An 18,761-nucleotide genomic window follows, 5' to 3' on the forward strand; every position below is an offset into this window, starting at 1 on the left:
GTTGAGGTATTCAGGAGGATTCTTTGTTGGTGTCCCCTCTACTGCCGTAACCAACAGAAGTGAAGTCTTTACTTGGCGTTTACGAACCCACTTCTTTACTTGTAGGACAGAGGCACTTGGGGTTGAAGGAGAGTCCCTAGAACCAGTTAGCTCAATAAGTTTTCCCTGGTGGACAAACTGGATAGTATGGTTGCGAAAATTGATTGATGGATCATAGTCGTAGAGCCACTATTGTCCGAGTATGACATCGTACCGAGAAAGAGGCATGATGTCGAAGTTCAACTTGTCCGCATAATGTTGAATGCGAAAAAAAAGACAAGTTTTTAATCCTGGTGTTGCACAAGAAAGCATAGTTAGGGGAAACGGAAACGGGAACGGGGAAACGGGGAACGGAAACGTTTCGGGATTTTTGGGAGGGCTGAAACGGGGAAACGCCACGTCAGCAACGGAGGTTTAGAAAAGGGAGTTTGGAGATGAGAACACACACATTTAGAATGCTACAGCCTATAGCCTACCTGTAACTTAAAAGTTAAAATATAGTGCATAATACTTACCACTTACCACATGGCACAATGTCACTTAGAAGTTAGAACTTAGAAGTTAGAAGCTAGAACAAGTTACAAATTATAACTTAGAACTTGGAGCTTAGAAGTTAACTTAGCAGTGAGCAATACATAATACATATTACAAATATAAATGACAAATCTGAAATCAATGAGAAAAGCTGAAGATTGACAAGTTACAAAATGCCAAAGGCAATATAATATATGATTCATATATTATTATGTCTCATTGTCAAGAGTCAAGACTCAAGACTCAAGAGTCAAAAGTACAAAATTCAGATTCCCAAAAGCCTAGGCTCTAAGCCTTAAGGCCAACCGCTACATCACTGATGATATGATCAAAATCCATAATGTAGATTCTCGAATCTAGATAGCTCAGCTGCTCAAGAGTCCTCCTCCTCCTCCTCCTCCTCCTCCTCCACTGCCATCTCCTCATCGTCGTCGTCGTCATCATCATCCTCCCCCTCCTCATCATCATCAGTGAGGGTGTCATCAGGCTTATGAAAACCAATGAACTTGTCATGAGTGTACTCTTGTCTCATCCTGTTAAGCAAACGCAAGTTTGCATTAACAAAGACAAGATTGTTCGCCTTGTGTGCTTTGAGACGGTTCCTCTTCTTTGTATGGATGTGGGCAAAGCTGCTCCACATGCGCTCACAAGAGGAGGAGCTACAACCCTGGCTGAGAATCCGAATGGCAAGCGCTTGCAGCTGTGGGGAATCAGCTCCATAATCCTCCCACCATGTAACAGACCCAACTCAAAATCTGAAATTTGAAAGATCATAAAATTCAGATATATGGCAAAGCTCATGAAATCTGAAAATTATGAATCATTAAATAGTAAAATTTAAGAATTTAAATGAGTTAGGATTACCTGTCATGCTGGGCATCTGGCCATCCAAATATGCCCTCCTTATTGCGGTAATTGGCGAGCTGGTCCTTCACTGTCCGGCGAGCCTCTGGCATTTGCACCATCTTTTGAAGAGTGAGGTTCCAACCACGGACCACCTCTGCATCACTTTGTTGTGCAGTTGCCTTGTGTTGAAACTCTGGGTCCAACACAAATGCAGCCGCATGAATGGGAGAGTAGTACTGATTCCACCTAGTCACAGCCAACTCCTCCAGCTCTTTCAACCTGTGGGGATCTTTATCTTTCTCTAACACTCTGATATTTTCTATCATGCGATCCATCCCCTCATATACCTTGCCAATAAAAGGCATGTCTCTATCAACCTTTTTAGCAACAAGACAATCGGCTTACACAAGTCATACAAGTGTGATGCATCAGCCCAAAAGTCATCGCTGCCTATGCACAAATCGTACACCAATATCCCAAGAGCCTGCTTTGAAGTGGGCCATGCATCCCACTGTGGGCTTGCCACAACCTGCTTAAGAGCAGGTCTCATTTCAATGAGTCTGCGAAGCATCACATAATTGTATTTAAACCTTGTCTCTGCATACTTCAAAAGCTCCTTCCTTGCACAGGTGCGATACAAAGAGAGAGAAAAATGATGGCGTGTAATGAACCCAACTATCTCTCTTGCATTATCAATTACAATTTTTACCCAAGGTAATTTGCCAATGTCTTTCAACAAATTATTCAAACAACGGGCAACACAAGAACTCCATTGAATATGGGGGTACCTTTGTTCCAATAATGCACCTGCAGCCCTATTGGTATTTTCACCATCTGAAACCAACTGCACAACATTAGACGGGCCCACATACTCCACTGTATCTGCCCACATCTGCATCAAAACATTTGCTGTTTTTTGTTGTACTCCGCACTCTATGGAGTGTATGTACAAAGAAGATCCTCTGCAATATGCCAAAATACCCTCTAGTGATCGACTACGTACATCACTCCAGCCATCTGCTACCAAAGTGACCCCATACTTATGCCATTTCTCCTTAACAGGCTGAATGGCCTCATTAACTGCCTTCACCTCATCCTCTAGAAGCTTTCCCCTCAATGCATCAAAAGTGGAAGGGGTGTATGTGGGCCCAAAGGCTGTAATTTCAGTCACCATCTCCTTGAAATAAGCAGACCGTGCCACATTGAAACTAATCCCATTCGAGTAAAAGAAACAGGCCACGGCTGCATCTACCTGTGCCTTCCTTTGTGGATGCCATGCAGTATAAAGAGTGCTTTGCCTTCGTGTAGGTGGGAGAGGTGAAGGAGATGCAATAGGAGTAGAACTTGTAGCTCCAAGAACATGTGCACTCCCAGAAGATGAAATTGTAGTAGCAGCAGCAGAGGGAAGAGGACTCCTTTTTGCAGTAGCCATATGAGCACCTGAAGTAGCTCCTCCACCAGTGGATGCAATAGTCCTAGCTTTCTTCGCGGAAGGAAATGCCTCGACCTCTCGTGCCAACCTTGCTTTCTCTTCCTCGGATATTTCAGTGCATATTGTAATCCCCTCTCCCTTGATGCCAAGAAGATGGGCCTTCACCCTATCAGGAATCCCACCTCTTTTCAATCCACAACGCCCGCACATGAACTTGCGAGTCCCTCCTTTCTTGGAGTCGTAGCCACCCAGGAGATCGACTTGACTCCACCAAAAATCTGATTGGGTGAATTCTACCTCCAAATGAGACTCAGGGGTAGGGTGTCTTGAAGCCATGGAACTTTGGAAGCTTGTTGCTTGAAAGGGGGGCTGAAACTGCAAAGAGAGCCAAGGGTTGAAACTTGAAAGAGAGGGCTGAAGCCTGAAACCTGAAAGTGGGGCCTGAAAGAGGAGGGAACAGAAGGCTGAAAGAGAGGCTGAAAGAGGGGGCTGAAGGAGGGCTGAAGGAGGGCTGGAGGGGAGAAGATGATGATGGAGGGCTGAAGCAGGCTGCAAGAGAGAAAGGAGAGGAAAGGAGTGAATGGGGCTGAAGGAGGGCCCCTAAACCTTGAGGATGGATGGACTCTGGAGAGAGTATGAACTATGAGGCTGAAGGAGGGCAAAAATCGGAGGCAGAAAGGCCAAAAACGGGGCTGGCGGCGCATCTCGCAGGACATTGGAGACCTGGCAGCATCTGTTGTCTGAAACGCGGCGTTTCAGGTTGCTGAAATGTGTTTCAGGCTGGCTGAAACGTTTCAGCCAGCCGTTTCAGGGTCCCAAAACATTTCGGGCTCTGAAACGCGTTTCAGGAAACGCCTCATCTCTGAAACGGCGTTTCAGGCCTGGCTGGGCTCTGAAACGCGTTTCAGCGTAACTGTGAGCAGAATACGCAGCAACGAATTTCGAATTTTAGGGCATACCTGGAGGAAAAATTCGTCAAAAATTCCCGCATCAGAAGTTCCTACCTCAGGAGCTAGCTCTGATACCAACTGACACATCCCAGCACTCCTGAAACCCCTGATCTGCAAAACAACCACACACCACGTCAGATCTTACCAGGCTGCTCACCACCCAACCATGACATCTACGGGATGTGATCCCGAATCAAAAGATGCCCCCTCCGAGCCACGAGCTAAGCTACTGGCACGAACTCCCAATCAGATCCAAACCAGCCTGGTGTCCCATACCACCAGGTGGCGCTGTGAAGCCCTGGATCTGCCACTGGGCCTTGGGCTACGCTAAGATGCAGGCACGCGTCCGCGACTCAATCCAAGAACAGACCTGGCACCTGGGAACGAAACTTGCTCCCAACTGCACACTGAGAACTGAACCCCCTGGGCCCCTTTTATAGACTCGGGCCCCGGCGCCAAAAATAGCGAAGACCTATAAATAGTTCGTACTCTTGCCACTCAAACCGAGAATCAAGCCTGCCTAGCTCTAAGCCTCTCCAGGCTAACCTGAGCTAGTCCTGTGTACCTAGTACACGTCAGATACCAATCCGTGCACATGACAATTGTGGTGGAAGGAACTCCGACCCAAACCTGTAACATGGATAGAATTCAAAGAAGTCTTCAAGAAAGAGTTTCTGAAGGAGAAGGAAGATTAGGATATCGTAGGCAAGCTTAAGGCCCTCGATATGTCCAAGCTGAATTTGACTTTTGAGGTCTATCTTCAGAGGCTTCGTGATTTGCAGACCACAGCTACAAAGATGGATCCAGCTACCTTGTTAGGTTTCTTTGTGGATGGTGTCTGACTCGTACAAGCTTCAGATTAAGAAGAACAAGTGTACCACTTTGCAAGAGGCCATAAACTATGTAGACCAGAGCTACAAAGATGGATCCAGCTACCTTGTTAGGTTTCTTTGTGGATGCTTTGCCTAACTCGTACAAGCTTCAGATTAAGAACAACAAGTGTACCACTTTGCAAGAGGCCATAAACTATGCGCGCATCTATGATGATACCATGGCCAGTGCAAAGGTAACCACCATTGCCGATACGAGTGGAAAGAACAAGAGGAAGTTCTTCCAGTCTATAGCTGGTACCGGGGAGTCGAAGTCTACAGACACCTCAGTTACATTACTTCCTCAGCACAGTACAGGTTGTGTTCCACGAGACACGAAGATACCCAGAACCCGATATTCCTCAAGAGTTTGCTGTCCATTTTTGGAGAGAATTTTACCCCTCACCTTCAGCATCTCCAGGGTACTCTCCACCTCCTTCAGCTCCCAGATATCCTCCTATACAGGTTGAACCTTCTCCAAGACAGTATTTACACTCTGAAGGCACCTACTCCTGTCCTCTCACGATCCGTGGACTCTGCAACCTACTCCTATCCTCTCACGAGCAGTAACACCACTTTCGGCATCACCAGTGTTACCTCAGACAGGACCTCCTTTACCAAATTTCCACGGGTGGTTCCATCCTGCCTCGCCTGCCCCCTCCAACATGAGCAACCTCAGGGAGCAGCCCGAATCTTCTTCCAGGAATGGTACAAACTAGAGCGCAAGTTCGCGCTTTTCTCACAGGGATCTCCGATATGTCGCAACGCTCGCGTGAAGCCTCTCCAGAGATCAAAGACAGTCCAAAAAAGACCCCTGAAGTCAACGTACAAGGCGAATCACTATTGCAACTTCAAATTTCCCAGCTTCAGGACAGCATCTCCGACTTGGTCCAGAAAGTTCAACAACTTCAAGATTCTCGCAGTACCACACATACAGAGGATGACGTGACGCAACCAGACGACTATGCGGATTCATTCCCACCAGAGGTAGAAAACACTGAACTACGTGCCCTCTACCGTTTACTTCAAGCTTCCAAAACTAAAAGACTTGACATCAAACTTCCGAAAGCCTACACTGGTCAACGCAATCGCCGAACAGTTGACCAATGGCTCGCAAAAATGCGCATGTATTTTGATACTGTTGACCTCATTGAAGGCAAAAAGATCGCCTTGGCAGCCTCCCTCCTCAAGGATACAGCTTTTCTATGGTAGCAAAGACGCTTAAAGGACGGCAAAAGTGTGTTGACATGGGAACGTTTTGAACATGTGCTCCGTAAGCAGTTCATACCTGCCAATGCGGACTTCCAAGCACGTTCAAAACTTCGACAATTGGAGCAAACGGGCTCCCTGTCTTCCTACATCTCTCAGTTCACCACATTGGTACTGGAGATTGATGGTTTAACTGAGGATGATCGCCTTCATGCTTTCATCTCAGGCCTAAATCCCTCGTTACGCATTGATGTCCTTAAAGCAAACATCACCACCACAGCTGCCGCTATTGCTTACGCAGAGCGCATTATAGATTTCCAAAACACAGGGAAGCAGAGTGCTAATCGCACACAGAACTCTACTATGGCCAAAGGTGCTCGCCCTCAAGATAACACCAGGTTTCGAAAAAACTCCGGTAATCAAGGTCAGCGACAGTCTCAAGATCCCAAGAAGACTCAGAAATCATATGCTAGATTCCAACAGAAGCACTCCTCCAAGGATCGCGCCTCTTCTTCTTCACGTCATTACCGACATCCCCAACATAAAGGTGCGGCCACTGACAAGAAGAACAACTCCAGCACAAAAGGACTTTGTACCATCTGTACAGGCAACCATAGATGGTTCGATTGTCTCGAGCGACCAAAGCAAAATTCCAATATGGAACCTAGCACTTCCCAAAGAGAAGATGCTACCCCAGCACAAGACAAGAAAGGCAAAGTTGTTCGAATGGCAAATACCATCCACCTGAGCCTTGCCAGCAACCCCCAACCTTCCCTGGCCACTCAAGTACTTTGTGTTCAAGGATCGATTCGTGGAACAACGGTCACTATCCTCATCGACAGTGGCTGCTCTCATAACTTCCTAGCTAGTTCTATGGTCGACAAACTTCGGTTGACTACCAGTCCTAGTCTCATGGATTATCAGATTGAACTCGCAAATGGAACTACTTTCTTGTGCAACACCAGGATTAAAAACTTGTCTTTTTTTTCGCATTCAACATTATACGGACAAGTTGAACTTCGACATCATGCCTCTTTCTCGGTACGATGTCATACTCGGACAATAGTGGCTCTACGACTATGATTCATCAATCAGTTTTCGCAACCATACTATCCAGTTTGTCCACCAGGGAAAACTTATTGAGCTAACTGGTTCTAGGGACTCTCCTTCAACCCCAGGTGCCTCTGCCCTACAAGTAAAGAAGTGGGTTCGTAAACGCCAAGTAAAGACTTCACTTCTGTTGGTTACGGCAGTAGAGGGGACACCAACAAAGAATCCTCCTGAATACCTCAACCAACCTTTTTTCCAGCCTTACCTGGATATTTTTCCACAGGAATTGCCAAAGCAGTTACCACCTCGACGACCAGTGGATCACCCAATCGAACTTATTCCTGGCAGTAATCCACCGTCGAAACCTCCTTATCGGGTTTCTTACACTCAAAATGAAGAAATCCAAAGACAGGTCACCGAACTACTCGACAAAGGTCACATTCGGCCCAGTCGCAGCCCTTTCGGATGTCCTATACTACTTGTGGAAAAAAAGAATAAGTCAATGCGCCTCTGCATCGACTATCGAGCCCTCAACAAGCTCACTATCAAAAACAAGTATCCATTGCCTCGCATCGATGACCTCTTCGATCAGCTTCTACATGCAACACAATTCTCAAAGATTGATCTTCGTTCAGGTTATCATCAAATTCGCATACGAGAAGGTGATGAGTACAAGACAGCTTTTCGAACTCCGTGCAAATTCTCTCTACATCAACATTGAGAAGAGTGAGTTCTTCAAGACCCAACTCGAATATTTGGGACATGTTATTTCAGCTCAAGGCATCTCTGTGGATCCCAAGAAGGTCGAGGTAATCCGAAACTGGCCTACTCCTAAGAATGTTCACGATGTCCGCTCTTTTCTCGGATTGGCAAACTTCTATCATACAAAGGTCTATCAGTTTTCCGAAATCGCAGCTCCTATGTCCGAGTTATTGAAAAGCACAGGAATTTTTTAGTGGCTTCCCGAAACAGAGTATAGTTTCCAACAACTCAAGCAAGCACTCACTACCACACCAGTTATGGCTATTGCTGACCCAAACCTTCCATTTGAGGTCATGATCGACGCTTCCGACATCGCTACAAGAGCAATCTTGATGCAAGAAGGCAGAGTTATTGTTTTTGACAGCCATAAACATTCTAACATCCAAACCCGATACCTGGTTTATGATAAGGAGTTTCTTGCTGTTGTACATGCTTATCGCTCTTGGAAACATTATCTCATGGGAGCCGACTCTGTGGTCAAGACAGACCATCACTCTCTAAAGTATATCTTTACTCAGCCAGTCACGAGTCCTAGTCAACCGTGGAGCTCCCATCCTGGACTTTCTGCCATTAAGAACTGAAATGACTATCAATTGCGCAAAGCCCTCTTAAGGATTGAAATAGGTCTGAGCGTTCATGACTGGCTGAGTAAAGATATACTTTAGAGAGTGATGGTCTGTCTTGACCACAGAGTCGGCTCCCATGAGATAATGTTTCCAAGAGCGATAAGCATGTACAACAGCAAGAAACTCCTTATCATAAACCAGGTATCGGGTTTGGATGTTAGAATGTTTATGGCTGTCAAAAATAATAACTCTGCCTTCTTGCATCAAGACTGCTCTTGTAGCGATGTCGGAAGCGTCGATCATGACCTCAGCTTGCTTGAGTTGTTGGAAACTATACTCTGTTTCGGAAAGCCACTAAAAAATTGCTGTGCTTTTCAATAACTCGGACATAGGAGCTACGATTTCGGAAAACTGATAGACCTTTGTATGGTAGAAGTTTGCCAATCCGAGAAAAGAGCGGACATCGTGAACATTCTTAGGAGTAGGCCAGTTTGGGATTACCTCGACCTTCTTGGGATCCACAGAGATGCCTTGAGCTGAAATAACATGTCCTAAATATTCGAGTTGGGTCTTGAAGAACTCACTCTTCTCAATGTTGATGTAGAGAGAATTTGCACGGAGTTCGAAAAGCTGTCTTGTACTCATCGCCTTCTCGTAGGGCACGTGACACAAAAGACCCAAGATGCAAAGGCTCCGAAATGGGCTGGTCGTGCAATCTGAACACGATATTGTGTGGTAGATGATGCTTGAGGTGTCCTTGAAATGCCGGGTGAATTACCAGGGGTTTCCATGCTTTAAGGGAGATTCTTTCATTTGCTGTAATTTGATAATGACAAGAGAATCCTTAAAAGCAGAATGGAAAGACTCCACCTGGCAAGGAGAGCAGACTATCAATGGCGCAACTGGCTGCAGGTACCCGATTCTGGATCGCAATAAGGGCTGGCGCACCAGGCTGCTGCTGTCATGTCGAAAAATCTGTTTGCAGGCTGTTTTTCGACCGAAGGGCTGGCTGATGCTGTGCTCCTGTTGCAGGCTGGAAAGGAGCAGGGCTGCAATACCAGCGGGGCTGTAAAAGGAAAGAACTTGGTAGCGACAAAGGCAAAGGCTGGCAGTGAAAAAAAGGCAGATGGCTGGCAGCGTGATTCTGCGTGAAGGCTGCAGCAAGTGGCGTGGATGGCGAGGCCTGAAGGCGGGAGACCCTGCGTGGGCTGGCAGTGCAATGGCGAGGCCAGGCAGGGCTGCGCTGAGCGAAATGGCGAGGCTAGGGCTGCGCAGGTAGGCTGCGTCCAGATCCGTACGGTCCACGGGCTGAGGCGGGCTGCTGCTACGGGGAGATCCGTATGGTGCAGGCCGTATGGAATAACAAAGAGGTTCGCCTCTTTTCGTTGGGGGCTGCCTAAGGTTGGGTAGTTGCCCAAAAATTAATTTGGGGGTTTAGTTAACCCTAGGGTAGCTAGGGAAAACCTAAGGGTAGGGGATGGGTTTATTTTTTTCCCTTTTTACCCCTCTAGGTACCCTTTTATAGGTGCTTGGTGCCTAAAAGGTGTGCCTATTCGAAGGGGTTTGACCCTTGGAATAGGTGCACCTTTTCATGAAAGGGTGTGTCCTTGTTTTTAAAAGGGGTGTCCCTACATGAATAGGTGTGTCCTTTTGTCCACGATGGGGTGTGTCTCTTGAATGAGGAGTCGAGGCTCTTCATCAAAAGGTGTGTCCGATGGTGGAAAAGGTGCGTCCCTTGGTTTTGGGACAACCCAAGCATATGAAAAGACACGATTTTTGTCGTGTCCATTCACATCAACTCGTGATGTGTGGGAGATGGAGAGGCCATAGATGACTTTAGGCAGGGTTGGCGCAAAAAATTTATACGCTCATCCTCTCCATCTCTTCCATGCACAATGTGCACGGATATCCTTCTAGCGGAAAAGATGTATCAGATCAGCGCTAGAAGGTGGGGGGCATTTCCTACAGGCAGGAGCGAATTTTGCTCTGATACCACTGTAAGAAATCCTAGATTTACTATATTTAGAAATGTGCTAAGGAATAGAAAGGAGACTGAGATAGCAGAGAACAAGGAGTAATTGTATTGCTTGAATGTCTGTAGGGTAGATGTTGTGTCATCCATACAATTGGGCCTCTCTTATATAGAGAGTGAAGAGTCACACATGAAAAGGTGTGTACTCCAAAGTGTATGTGCATGAAGAGGTGTGTACCTCTTGTGAAGGGTGTGACCCTTGATGAGAGGGTACATTACAATAGAAATGTCTCTTCAATAGAGTGTCTCTTGTGAAGGGTTGTGCCTCATAGGAAGTGTCCCGTCGAAAGGGCAAGGGTTGTGCCTTATAGGAAGTGTCCCGTCGAAAGGGCATACCCTTCCACAAGTGTCCATTCATCAAACCATCCATAAGTCTAGAAATAGAGAAAGGAATACGTCACAGATCGTGACACTTTCTTAAGAGGACAGGTGCTCCCCAAGGTGATTTACTTGGTCGAATATAGCCCATATTCAGATAATCTTGTAGTTGTGAAGCTAACTCATCCTCCTCAAGTTGGCTCATCCTATAAGGTGGAATACTAATAGGTTGAGCCCTAGGTACTAAATCTATGCGATGGTCTACTGCCCGTTCTAGAGGTAAACCTTCCGGCAGTTGAGCAGGGAATACATCCATGAAATCATCCAACAACGTTCTCAATTCACGGTGTTCAAACATGCTTAAATCATTTTTGTTATTAACAGAGACAACAAATGAAGAAGGCGGAATCAAAACACACTGATACACATCATAATGAGAAGTGTTTATTATATTCTGAAGCTGCATCGCAGATACAATAGGTCCTTGAGAAGAGGGGATATTATCACACTGAATACAAAATTGGGTGTCCTTATCCAAAAAAGAGAGTGTATGCTCTTTCCATCCAATCCGAATATTGTGGGTTTTAAACCACTCCATTCCGATTAACAAGTCCACATGTTCCAAGTGCATGACATAGCACGTAAGAGCAGCTGTGTAGTCTTGAATCCGGTAAGAAAGTGTGTCGACCTTGCGATATCAAAACTGCTTCCTAGCTGGAAGCTGCACCTTGTAGGTGTGATCGCTAGGTATCGTGGACAGCCCCATCCTTTGCACAAGTTTGTAATTAACAAAATTGTGAGAGTTGCCCGGGTCAAAGAGAATGTGAACTCTTTGGTCCCTTACTTCTCCATAAACTCGGAAAAGGTCATGGGGGTGAAATAACGAATTATTAAAAGTGCAATTATAAGAAAGTGGGCAGGTAATGACATTTACAGAAATACCTGTCATTGAAACTTGATTAGTTCCCTTAGCTTTGGTACCTTGTCATGCATGGAGCTTCGGTCCCCATGCTTGCATCTGGTTCTTGCGCTTAGGACAATCATTTTTAGTGTGGACAATCATTCCGAGTGTGGCCAATCATTCCGAGTGTGGACAATCATTCCGAGTTTGGCCTCGCTCCTCGGCAACGTCCTTCTTTCTTTAACTTCAAGGTGCGTAGGAAACGGGCACGACCATTCTTCGTCTGAGTCGAGTTCTTCTTGGAGGCATTGTCTATAGACTTCGACTCCCCGGTACCAGCTATAGACTAGAAGAACTTCCTCTAGTTCTTTCCACTCGTATCGGCAATGGTGGTTACCTTTGCACTGGCCATGGTATCATCATAGATGCGCGCATAGTTTATGGCCTCTTGCAAAGTGGTACACTTGTTGTTCTTAATTTGAAGCTTGTACGAGTTAGGCAAAGCATCCACAAAGAAACCTAACAAGGTAGCTGGATCCATCTTTGTAGCTCTGGTCTGCATAGTTTATGGCCTCTTGCAAAGTGGTACACTTGTTCTTCTTAATCTGAAGCTTATACGAGTCAGACACCATCCACAAAGAAACCTAACAAGGTAGCTGGATCCATCTTTGTAGCTGTGCTCTGCAAATCACGAAGCCTCTGAAGATAGACCTCAAAAGTCAAATTCAGCTTGGACATATCGAGGGCCTTAAGCTTGCCTACGATATCCTAATCTTCCTTCTCCTTCAGAAACTCTTTCTTGAAGACTTCTTTGAATTCTATCCATGTTACAGGTTTGGGTCGGAGTTCCTTCCACCACAATTGTCATGTGCACGGATTGGTATCTGACGTGTACTAGGTACACAGGACTAGCTCAAGTTAGCCTGGGGAGGCTTAGAGCTAGGCAGGCTTGATTCTCAGTTTGAGTGGCAAGGGTACGAACTATTTATAGGTCTTCGCTATTTTTGGCGCCGGGGCCCGAGTCTATAAAAGGGGCCCAGGGGGTTCAGTTCTCAGTGTGCAGTTGGGAGCAAGTTTCGTTCCCAGGTGCCAGGTCTGTTCCTGGATTGAGTCGCGGACGCGTGCCTGCATCTTAGCGTAGCCCAAGGCCCAGTGGCAGATCCAGGGCTTCACAGCGCCACCTGGTGGTATGGGACACCAGGCTGGTTTGGATCTGATTGGGAGTTCGTGCCAGTAGCTTAGCTCGTGGCTCGGAGGGGGCATCTTCTGATTCGGGATCACATCCCGTAGATGTCATGGTTGGGTGGTGAGCAGCCTGGTAAGATCTGACGTGGTGTGTGGTTGTTTTGCAGATCAGGGGTTTCAGGAGTGCTGGGATGTGTCAGTTGGTATCAGAGCTAGCTCCTGAGGTAGGAACTTTTGATGCGGGAATTTTTGACGAATTTTTCCTCCAGGTATGCCCTAAAATTCGAAATTCGTTGCTGCGTATTCTGCTCACAGTTATGCTGAAACGCGTTTCAGAGCCCAGCCAGGCCTGAAACGCCGTTTCAGAGATGAGGCGTTTCCTGAAACGCGTTTCAGGGCCCGAAACGTTTCGGGACCCTGAAACGGCTGGCTGAAACGTTTCAGCCAGCCTGAAACGCGTTTCAGCAACCTGAAATGCCGCGTTTCAGACAACAGATGCTGCCAGGTCTCCAATGTCCTGCGAGATGCGCCGCCAGCCCCGTTTTCAGCCTTTCTGCCTCCGATTTTTGCCTCCTTCCACTCCTTCAGCCTCATAGTTCATACTCTCTCCAGAGTCCATCCATCCTCAAGGTTTAGGGGCCCTCCTTCAGCCCCATTCACTCCTTTCCTCTCCTTTCTCTCTTGCAGCCTGCTTCAGCCCTCCATCATCATCTTCTCCCCTCCAGCCCTCCTTCAGCCCTCCTTCAGCCCCCTCTTTCAGCCCTCTCTTTCAGCCTTCTGTTCCCTCCTCTTTCAGGCCCCACTTTCAGGTTTCAGGCTTCAGCCCTCTCTTTCAAGTTTCAACCCTTGGCTCTCTTTGCAGTTTCAGCCCCCCTTTCAAGCAACAAGCTTCCAAAGTTCCATGGCTTCAAGACACCCTAGCCCTGAGTCTCATTTGGAGGTAGAATTCACCCAATCAGATTTTTGGTGGAGTCAAGTCGATCTCCTGGGTGGCTACGACTCCAAGAAAGGAGGGACTCGCAAGTTCATGTGCGGGCGTTGTGGATTGAAAAGAGGTGGGATTCCTGATAGGGTGAAGGCCCATCTTCTTGGCATCAAGGGAGAGGGGATTACAATATGCACTGAAATATCCGAGGAAGAGAAAGCAAGGTTGGCACGAGAGGTCGAGGCATTTCCTTCCGCGAAGAAAGCTAGGACTATTGCATCCACTGGTGGAGGAGCTACTTCAGGTGCTCATATGGCTACTGCAAAAAGGAGTCCTCTTCCCTCTGCTACTGCTACTACAATTTCATCTTCTGGGAGTGCACATGTTCTTGGAGCTACAGGTTCTACTCCTATTGCATCTCCTTCACCTCTCCCACCTACACGAAGGCAAAGCACTCTTTATACTGCATGGCATCCACAAAGGAAGGCACAGGTAGATGCAGCCGTGGCCCGTTTCTTTTACTCGAATGGGATTAGTTTCAATGTGGCACGGTCTGCTTATTTCAAGGAGATGGTGACTGAAATTACAGCCTTTGGGCCCACATACACCCCTCCCACTTTTGATGCATTGAGGGGAAAGCTTCTAGAGGATGAGGTGAAGGCAGTTAATGAGGCCATTCAGCCTGTTAAGGAGAAATGGCATAAGTATGGGGTCACTTTGGTAGCAGATGGCTGGAGTGATGTACGTAGTCGATCACTAGAGGGTATTTTGGCATATTGCAGAGGATCTTCTTTGTACATACACTCCATAGAGTGCGGAGTACAACAAAAAACAGCAAATGTTTTGATGCAGATGTGGGCAGATGCAGTGGAGTATGTGGGCCCGTCTAATGTTGTGCAGTTGGTTTCAGATGGTGAAAATACCAATAGGGCTGCAGGTGCATTATTGGAACAAAGGTACCCCCATATTCAATGGAGTTCTTGTGTTGCCCATTGTTTGAATAATTTGTTGAAAGACATTGGCAAATTACCTTGGGTAAAAATTGTAATTGATAATGCAAGAGAGATAGTTGGGTTCATTACACGCCATCATTTTTCTCTCTCTTTGTATCGCACCTATGCAAGGAAGGAGCTTTTGAAGTATGCAGAGACAAGGTTTGCATACAATTATGTGATGCTTCGCAGACTCATTGAAATGAGACCTGCTCTTAAGCAGGTTGTGGCAAGCCCACAGTGGGATGCATGGCCCACTTCAAAGCAGGCTCTTGGGATATTGGTGTACGATTTGTGCATAGGCAGCGATGACTTTTGGGCTGATGCATCACACTTGTATGACTTGTGTAAGCCGATTGTCTTGTTGCTAAAAAAGGTTGATGGAGACATGCCTTTTATTGGCAAGGTATATGAGGGGATGGATCGCATGATAGAAAATATCAGAGTGTTAGAGAAAGATCCCCACAAGTTGAAAGAGCTGGAGGAGTTGGCTGTGACTAGGTGGAATCAGTACTACTCTCCCATTCATGCGGCTGCATTTGTGTTGGACCCAGAGTTTCAACACAAGGCAACTGCACAACAAAGTGATGCAGAGGTGGTCCGTGGTTGGAACCTCACTCTTCAGAAGATGGTGCAAATGCCAGAGGCTCGCCGGACAGTGAAGGACCAGCTCGCCAATTACCGCAATAAGGAGGGCATATTTGGATGGCCAGATGCCCAGCATGACAGGTAATCCTAACTCATTTAAATTCTTAAATTTTACTATTTAATGATTCATAATTTTCAGATTTCATGGGGTCCCTTGAAACACTGGAATCTTCACCATGATGAAACACAAAAAGGAAACACCAACATCTAAATAATATCCCAAACAAGATCCCACAGAGCCTTAGTATACCAAGACCAACTTATTATGCATAACCACTTGTTGAAAACCCTCCACAATGTGATCCTCAACAAAATCTTAAAAAATAAGTGACCAACCAGCACCATGAAAACATTGTGTATACATGCATTCAAGAATCACCGTTGTCACAATTGGAAGTGCACATAACAGCTTCAAGATATTGTACTCTTCATAATTTGTATAGCAAAAGAAGTTGTGAATTTTATGATCTTTCAAATTTCAGATTTCGAGTTGGGTCTGTTACATGGTGGGAGGATTATGGAGCTGATTCCCCACAGCTGCAAGCGCTTGCCATTCGGATTCTCAGCCAGGGTTGTAGCTCCTCCTCTTGTGAGCGCATGTGGAGCAGCTTTGCCCACATCCATACAAAGAAGAGGAACCGTATCAAAGCACACAAGGCGAACGATCTTGTCTTTGTTAATGCAAACTTGCGTTTGCTTAACAGGATGAGACAAGAGTACACTCATGACAAGTTCATTGGTTTTCATAAGCCTAATGACACCCTTACTGATGATGATGAGGAGGGGGAGGATGATGACGACGACGACGACGATGAGGAGATGGCAGTGGAGGAGGAGGAGGAGGAGGAGGAGGAGGACTCTTGAGCAGCTGAGCTATCTAGATTCGAGAATCTACATTATGGATTTTGATCATATCATCAGTGATGTAGCGGTTGGCCTTAAGGCTTAGAGCCTAGGCTTTTGGGAATCTGAATTTTGTACTTTTGACTCTTGAGTCTTGAGTCTTGACTCTTGACAATGAGACATAATAATATATGAATCATATATTATATTGCCTTTGGCATTTTGTAACTTGTCAATCTTCAGCTTTTCTCATTGATTTCAGATTTGTCATTTATATTTGTAATATGTATTATGTATTGCTCACTGCTAAGTTAACTTCTAAGCTCCAAGTTCTAAGTTATAATTTGTAACTTGTTCTAACTTCTAACTTCTAAGTGACATTGTGCCATGTGGTAAGTATTATGCACTATATTTTAACTTTTAAGTTACAGGTAGGCTGTAGGCTGTAGCATTCTAAATGTGTGTGTTCTCATCTCCAAACTCCCTTTTCTAAACCTCCGTTGCTGACGTGGCGTTTCCCCGTTTCAGCCCTCACAGAAATCCCGAAACGTTTCCGTTTCCGTTTCCGTTTCCTTTCCCCGTTTCCGTTTCCCCTAACTATGATTCTGCTGGGTTCTTGGGTTAGCAGGGGTGGACAGATGTTAGGAAAAGGAAGAAGAAAGGAGGGAGAGATTTCGAGTTTCCTGAAGGAGCCTGAGAGAAGGCTGTAGGAAGCTGGAGAGAGAGGCGAAAGGGCTGCGAGGGAGGCGGAGTGGTGACGTCTAGACTGTACGGAATCAGGTGGGTGCAAGAAGAGGCACAATAGGGCAGCGAACAGGCTGCGATCAGCTTGCGTGGATGGTGCTTTTTTCGAAAAAAGCACCCCCTCCAAAGCTGGGGGAGGTTGGCCTTTTTTGGAAGCAGGGCTTCCCAATTAGACTGCCCTGCTCCCTATATAGATGGGGGGCAGGATACCAGCCTACCCACAGCCTCGCAAAGAGTCTAAGAGCTGCATCGAGTTGCGTGCCTGCATCAGCCTCAGTCTGTCCGTACTTGCGTCAGCCATCTGCACGGATCTGCGTCAGCCAGCCTGCTCCAGCCCTGCCCCAATCTGTTTCGTGCCTGCGCCAGTCCTGCAACAGTGCCGTACAACTGCGCCAGCCCTGCGTCAGCTGCTGCGAACCCTGCCTGCGTCAGCTCCTCCTGCATCGCACCTGTATCTGCTGACTGTACGGACATCGTACAGCCACGTCAGCACCTGTACGGCCTCCGTCAGCACCTGTACGGCCTGCGTCAGCAGCCGTACGGCCACGTCAACAGACCGTACGGCTTGCGTCAGCAGACCGTACAGCCACGTCAGCAGCTGTTCACCGCAGGATTTCGCACGTGTATCCGGTGGCGGGATCAGCGAAATTTGGGGATTCGTGGGCTTCCGGTTCGCGTTTCCAGCATCTCCGTCCGATAGCATCTCTCGGGACGGTTTTCCTCTACTCCATTCTCCTTTTCACTTCGGTTCAGTCAGTTATTTCTCTCAGGTTATATTCAAATCAAATTTCAGTTATGTCTGATTCTGCAAATCCCGAGTTCACCATGGGAGAGCAGGATTTGGATTACACTCTTATGGGAGAGGAGGATCAGGGTCTCTATGATGACCTGATTACAAAGAAGGCCTTCAGTGAATTTAAGACTGCTCTAGATGGCAAATTCGAGCAGGTCAATGCTAATCAAACGGGGTTGACACAGCAACTCCAGGGGATTCAAGCAACTCTCACCCTTCTGGCTAGCACTGTGCAGGCACTCACGCATGTGGATGCCATGGCTTCAGTGCTAGGCCCGAATATAACTCCAGACCCTTTTTCGGGCGACCAAAAGTCTAGAACGAAGGAGGTAGTTGACACTTGGTTACACAAGTGGCAGGTACACTTTCAGTTCCACCCATACCCAGATAAGAAGAAGATCCAGCTTGCAGCGGGGTTCATGTCAGGTAAAGCATTGCTATGGTGGAAGGAACTCCAGCCTAAGCCCGATACATGGACAGATTTTGAAGGGGTCTTCAGGAAGGAGTTCCTGAAGGAGGATGATTACGATATCGTTGGCAAGCTCAAAGCCCTCGATATGTCAAAATTAAACTTGACCTTTAAAGTTTATCTTCAAAGATTTCGGGATCTGCAAACCAGGGCCACTAAGATGGATCCAGTGACCTTGTTAGGTTTCTTCGTGGATGGTTTGCCAGATTCATATAAGTTGCAGATAAAGAACAACAAATGCACAATGTTGCAGGAGGCCATGACTTATGCGCACATATATGATGATATCATGGCCGGTGCCAAAGCAACTACAGTTTCCGACACGAGTGGAAAGAACAAACGCAAGTTCTTTCAACATACGACTGGTACTGGGGAGACGAAGTCTACGGACAACGCCTCTAAGAAAAACTTGACTCTAGCAAAGAATGGTAAAGCCCGTTTCCTTCGCACTCTGAGGCTCAAGAAAGAAGGACGATGCTTCTATTGCGAGGAGCGGGGCTACACAAAGAATGAGTGTCCCAAGCGCAAGAACCAAAAGTTGGTGCTTGGACCGAAGCTCCAGGCGGGTACTGGTACCAAGGCCAAGGGAGCGAACCAAGTCTCGATGACAGGTATTTCAGTAAATGTCATTACCTGCCCACTCTCTTGTAATTG

General features: G+C 46.7%; 1 protein-coding gene and 1 pseudogene across 1 annotated transcript; one reads left to right on the forward strand and one right to left on the reverse strand.

Annotated features, from left to right (window-relative positions):
• Positions 1-946: 946 nt before the first annotated feature.
• Positions 947-2,608, reverse strand: LOC147901790 (uncharacterized; annotated as a pseudogene).
• An 11,355-nt stretch (positions 2,609-13,963) lies between these two features.
• LOC147901791 (uncharacterized) lies at positions 13,964-16,122 on the forward strand. The gene is made up of 2 exons (XM_087374372.1): positions 13,964-15,339; positions 15,741-16,122. Exons 1-2 carry the CDS (start codon positions 14,189-14,191, stop codon positions 16,120-16,122), a joined length of 1,533 nt encoding a protein of 510 aa, XP_087230498.1. The 5' UTR covers positions 13,964-14,188.
• The last annotated feature ends 2,639 nt before the right edge of the window (positions 16,123-18,761 follow it).

Source organism: Dipteris shenzhenensis, chromosome 5 (genome assembly GCF_047967505.1).
Source record: "Dipteris shenzhenensis isolate YYH24624 ecotype China chromosome 5, Dip_SZ_1.0, whole genome shotgun sequence".
Lineage (NCBI taxonomy): Eukaryota > Viridiplantae > Streptophyta > Polypodiopsida > Gleicheniales > Dipteridaceae > Dipteris > Dipteris shenzhenensis.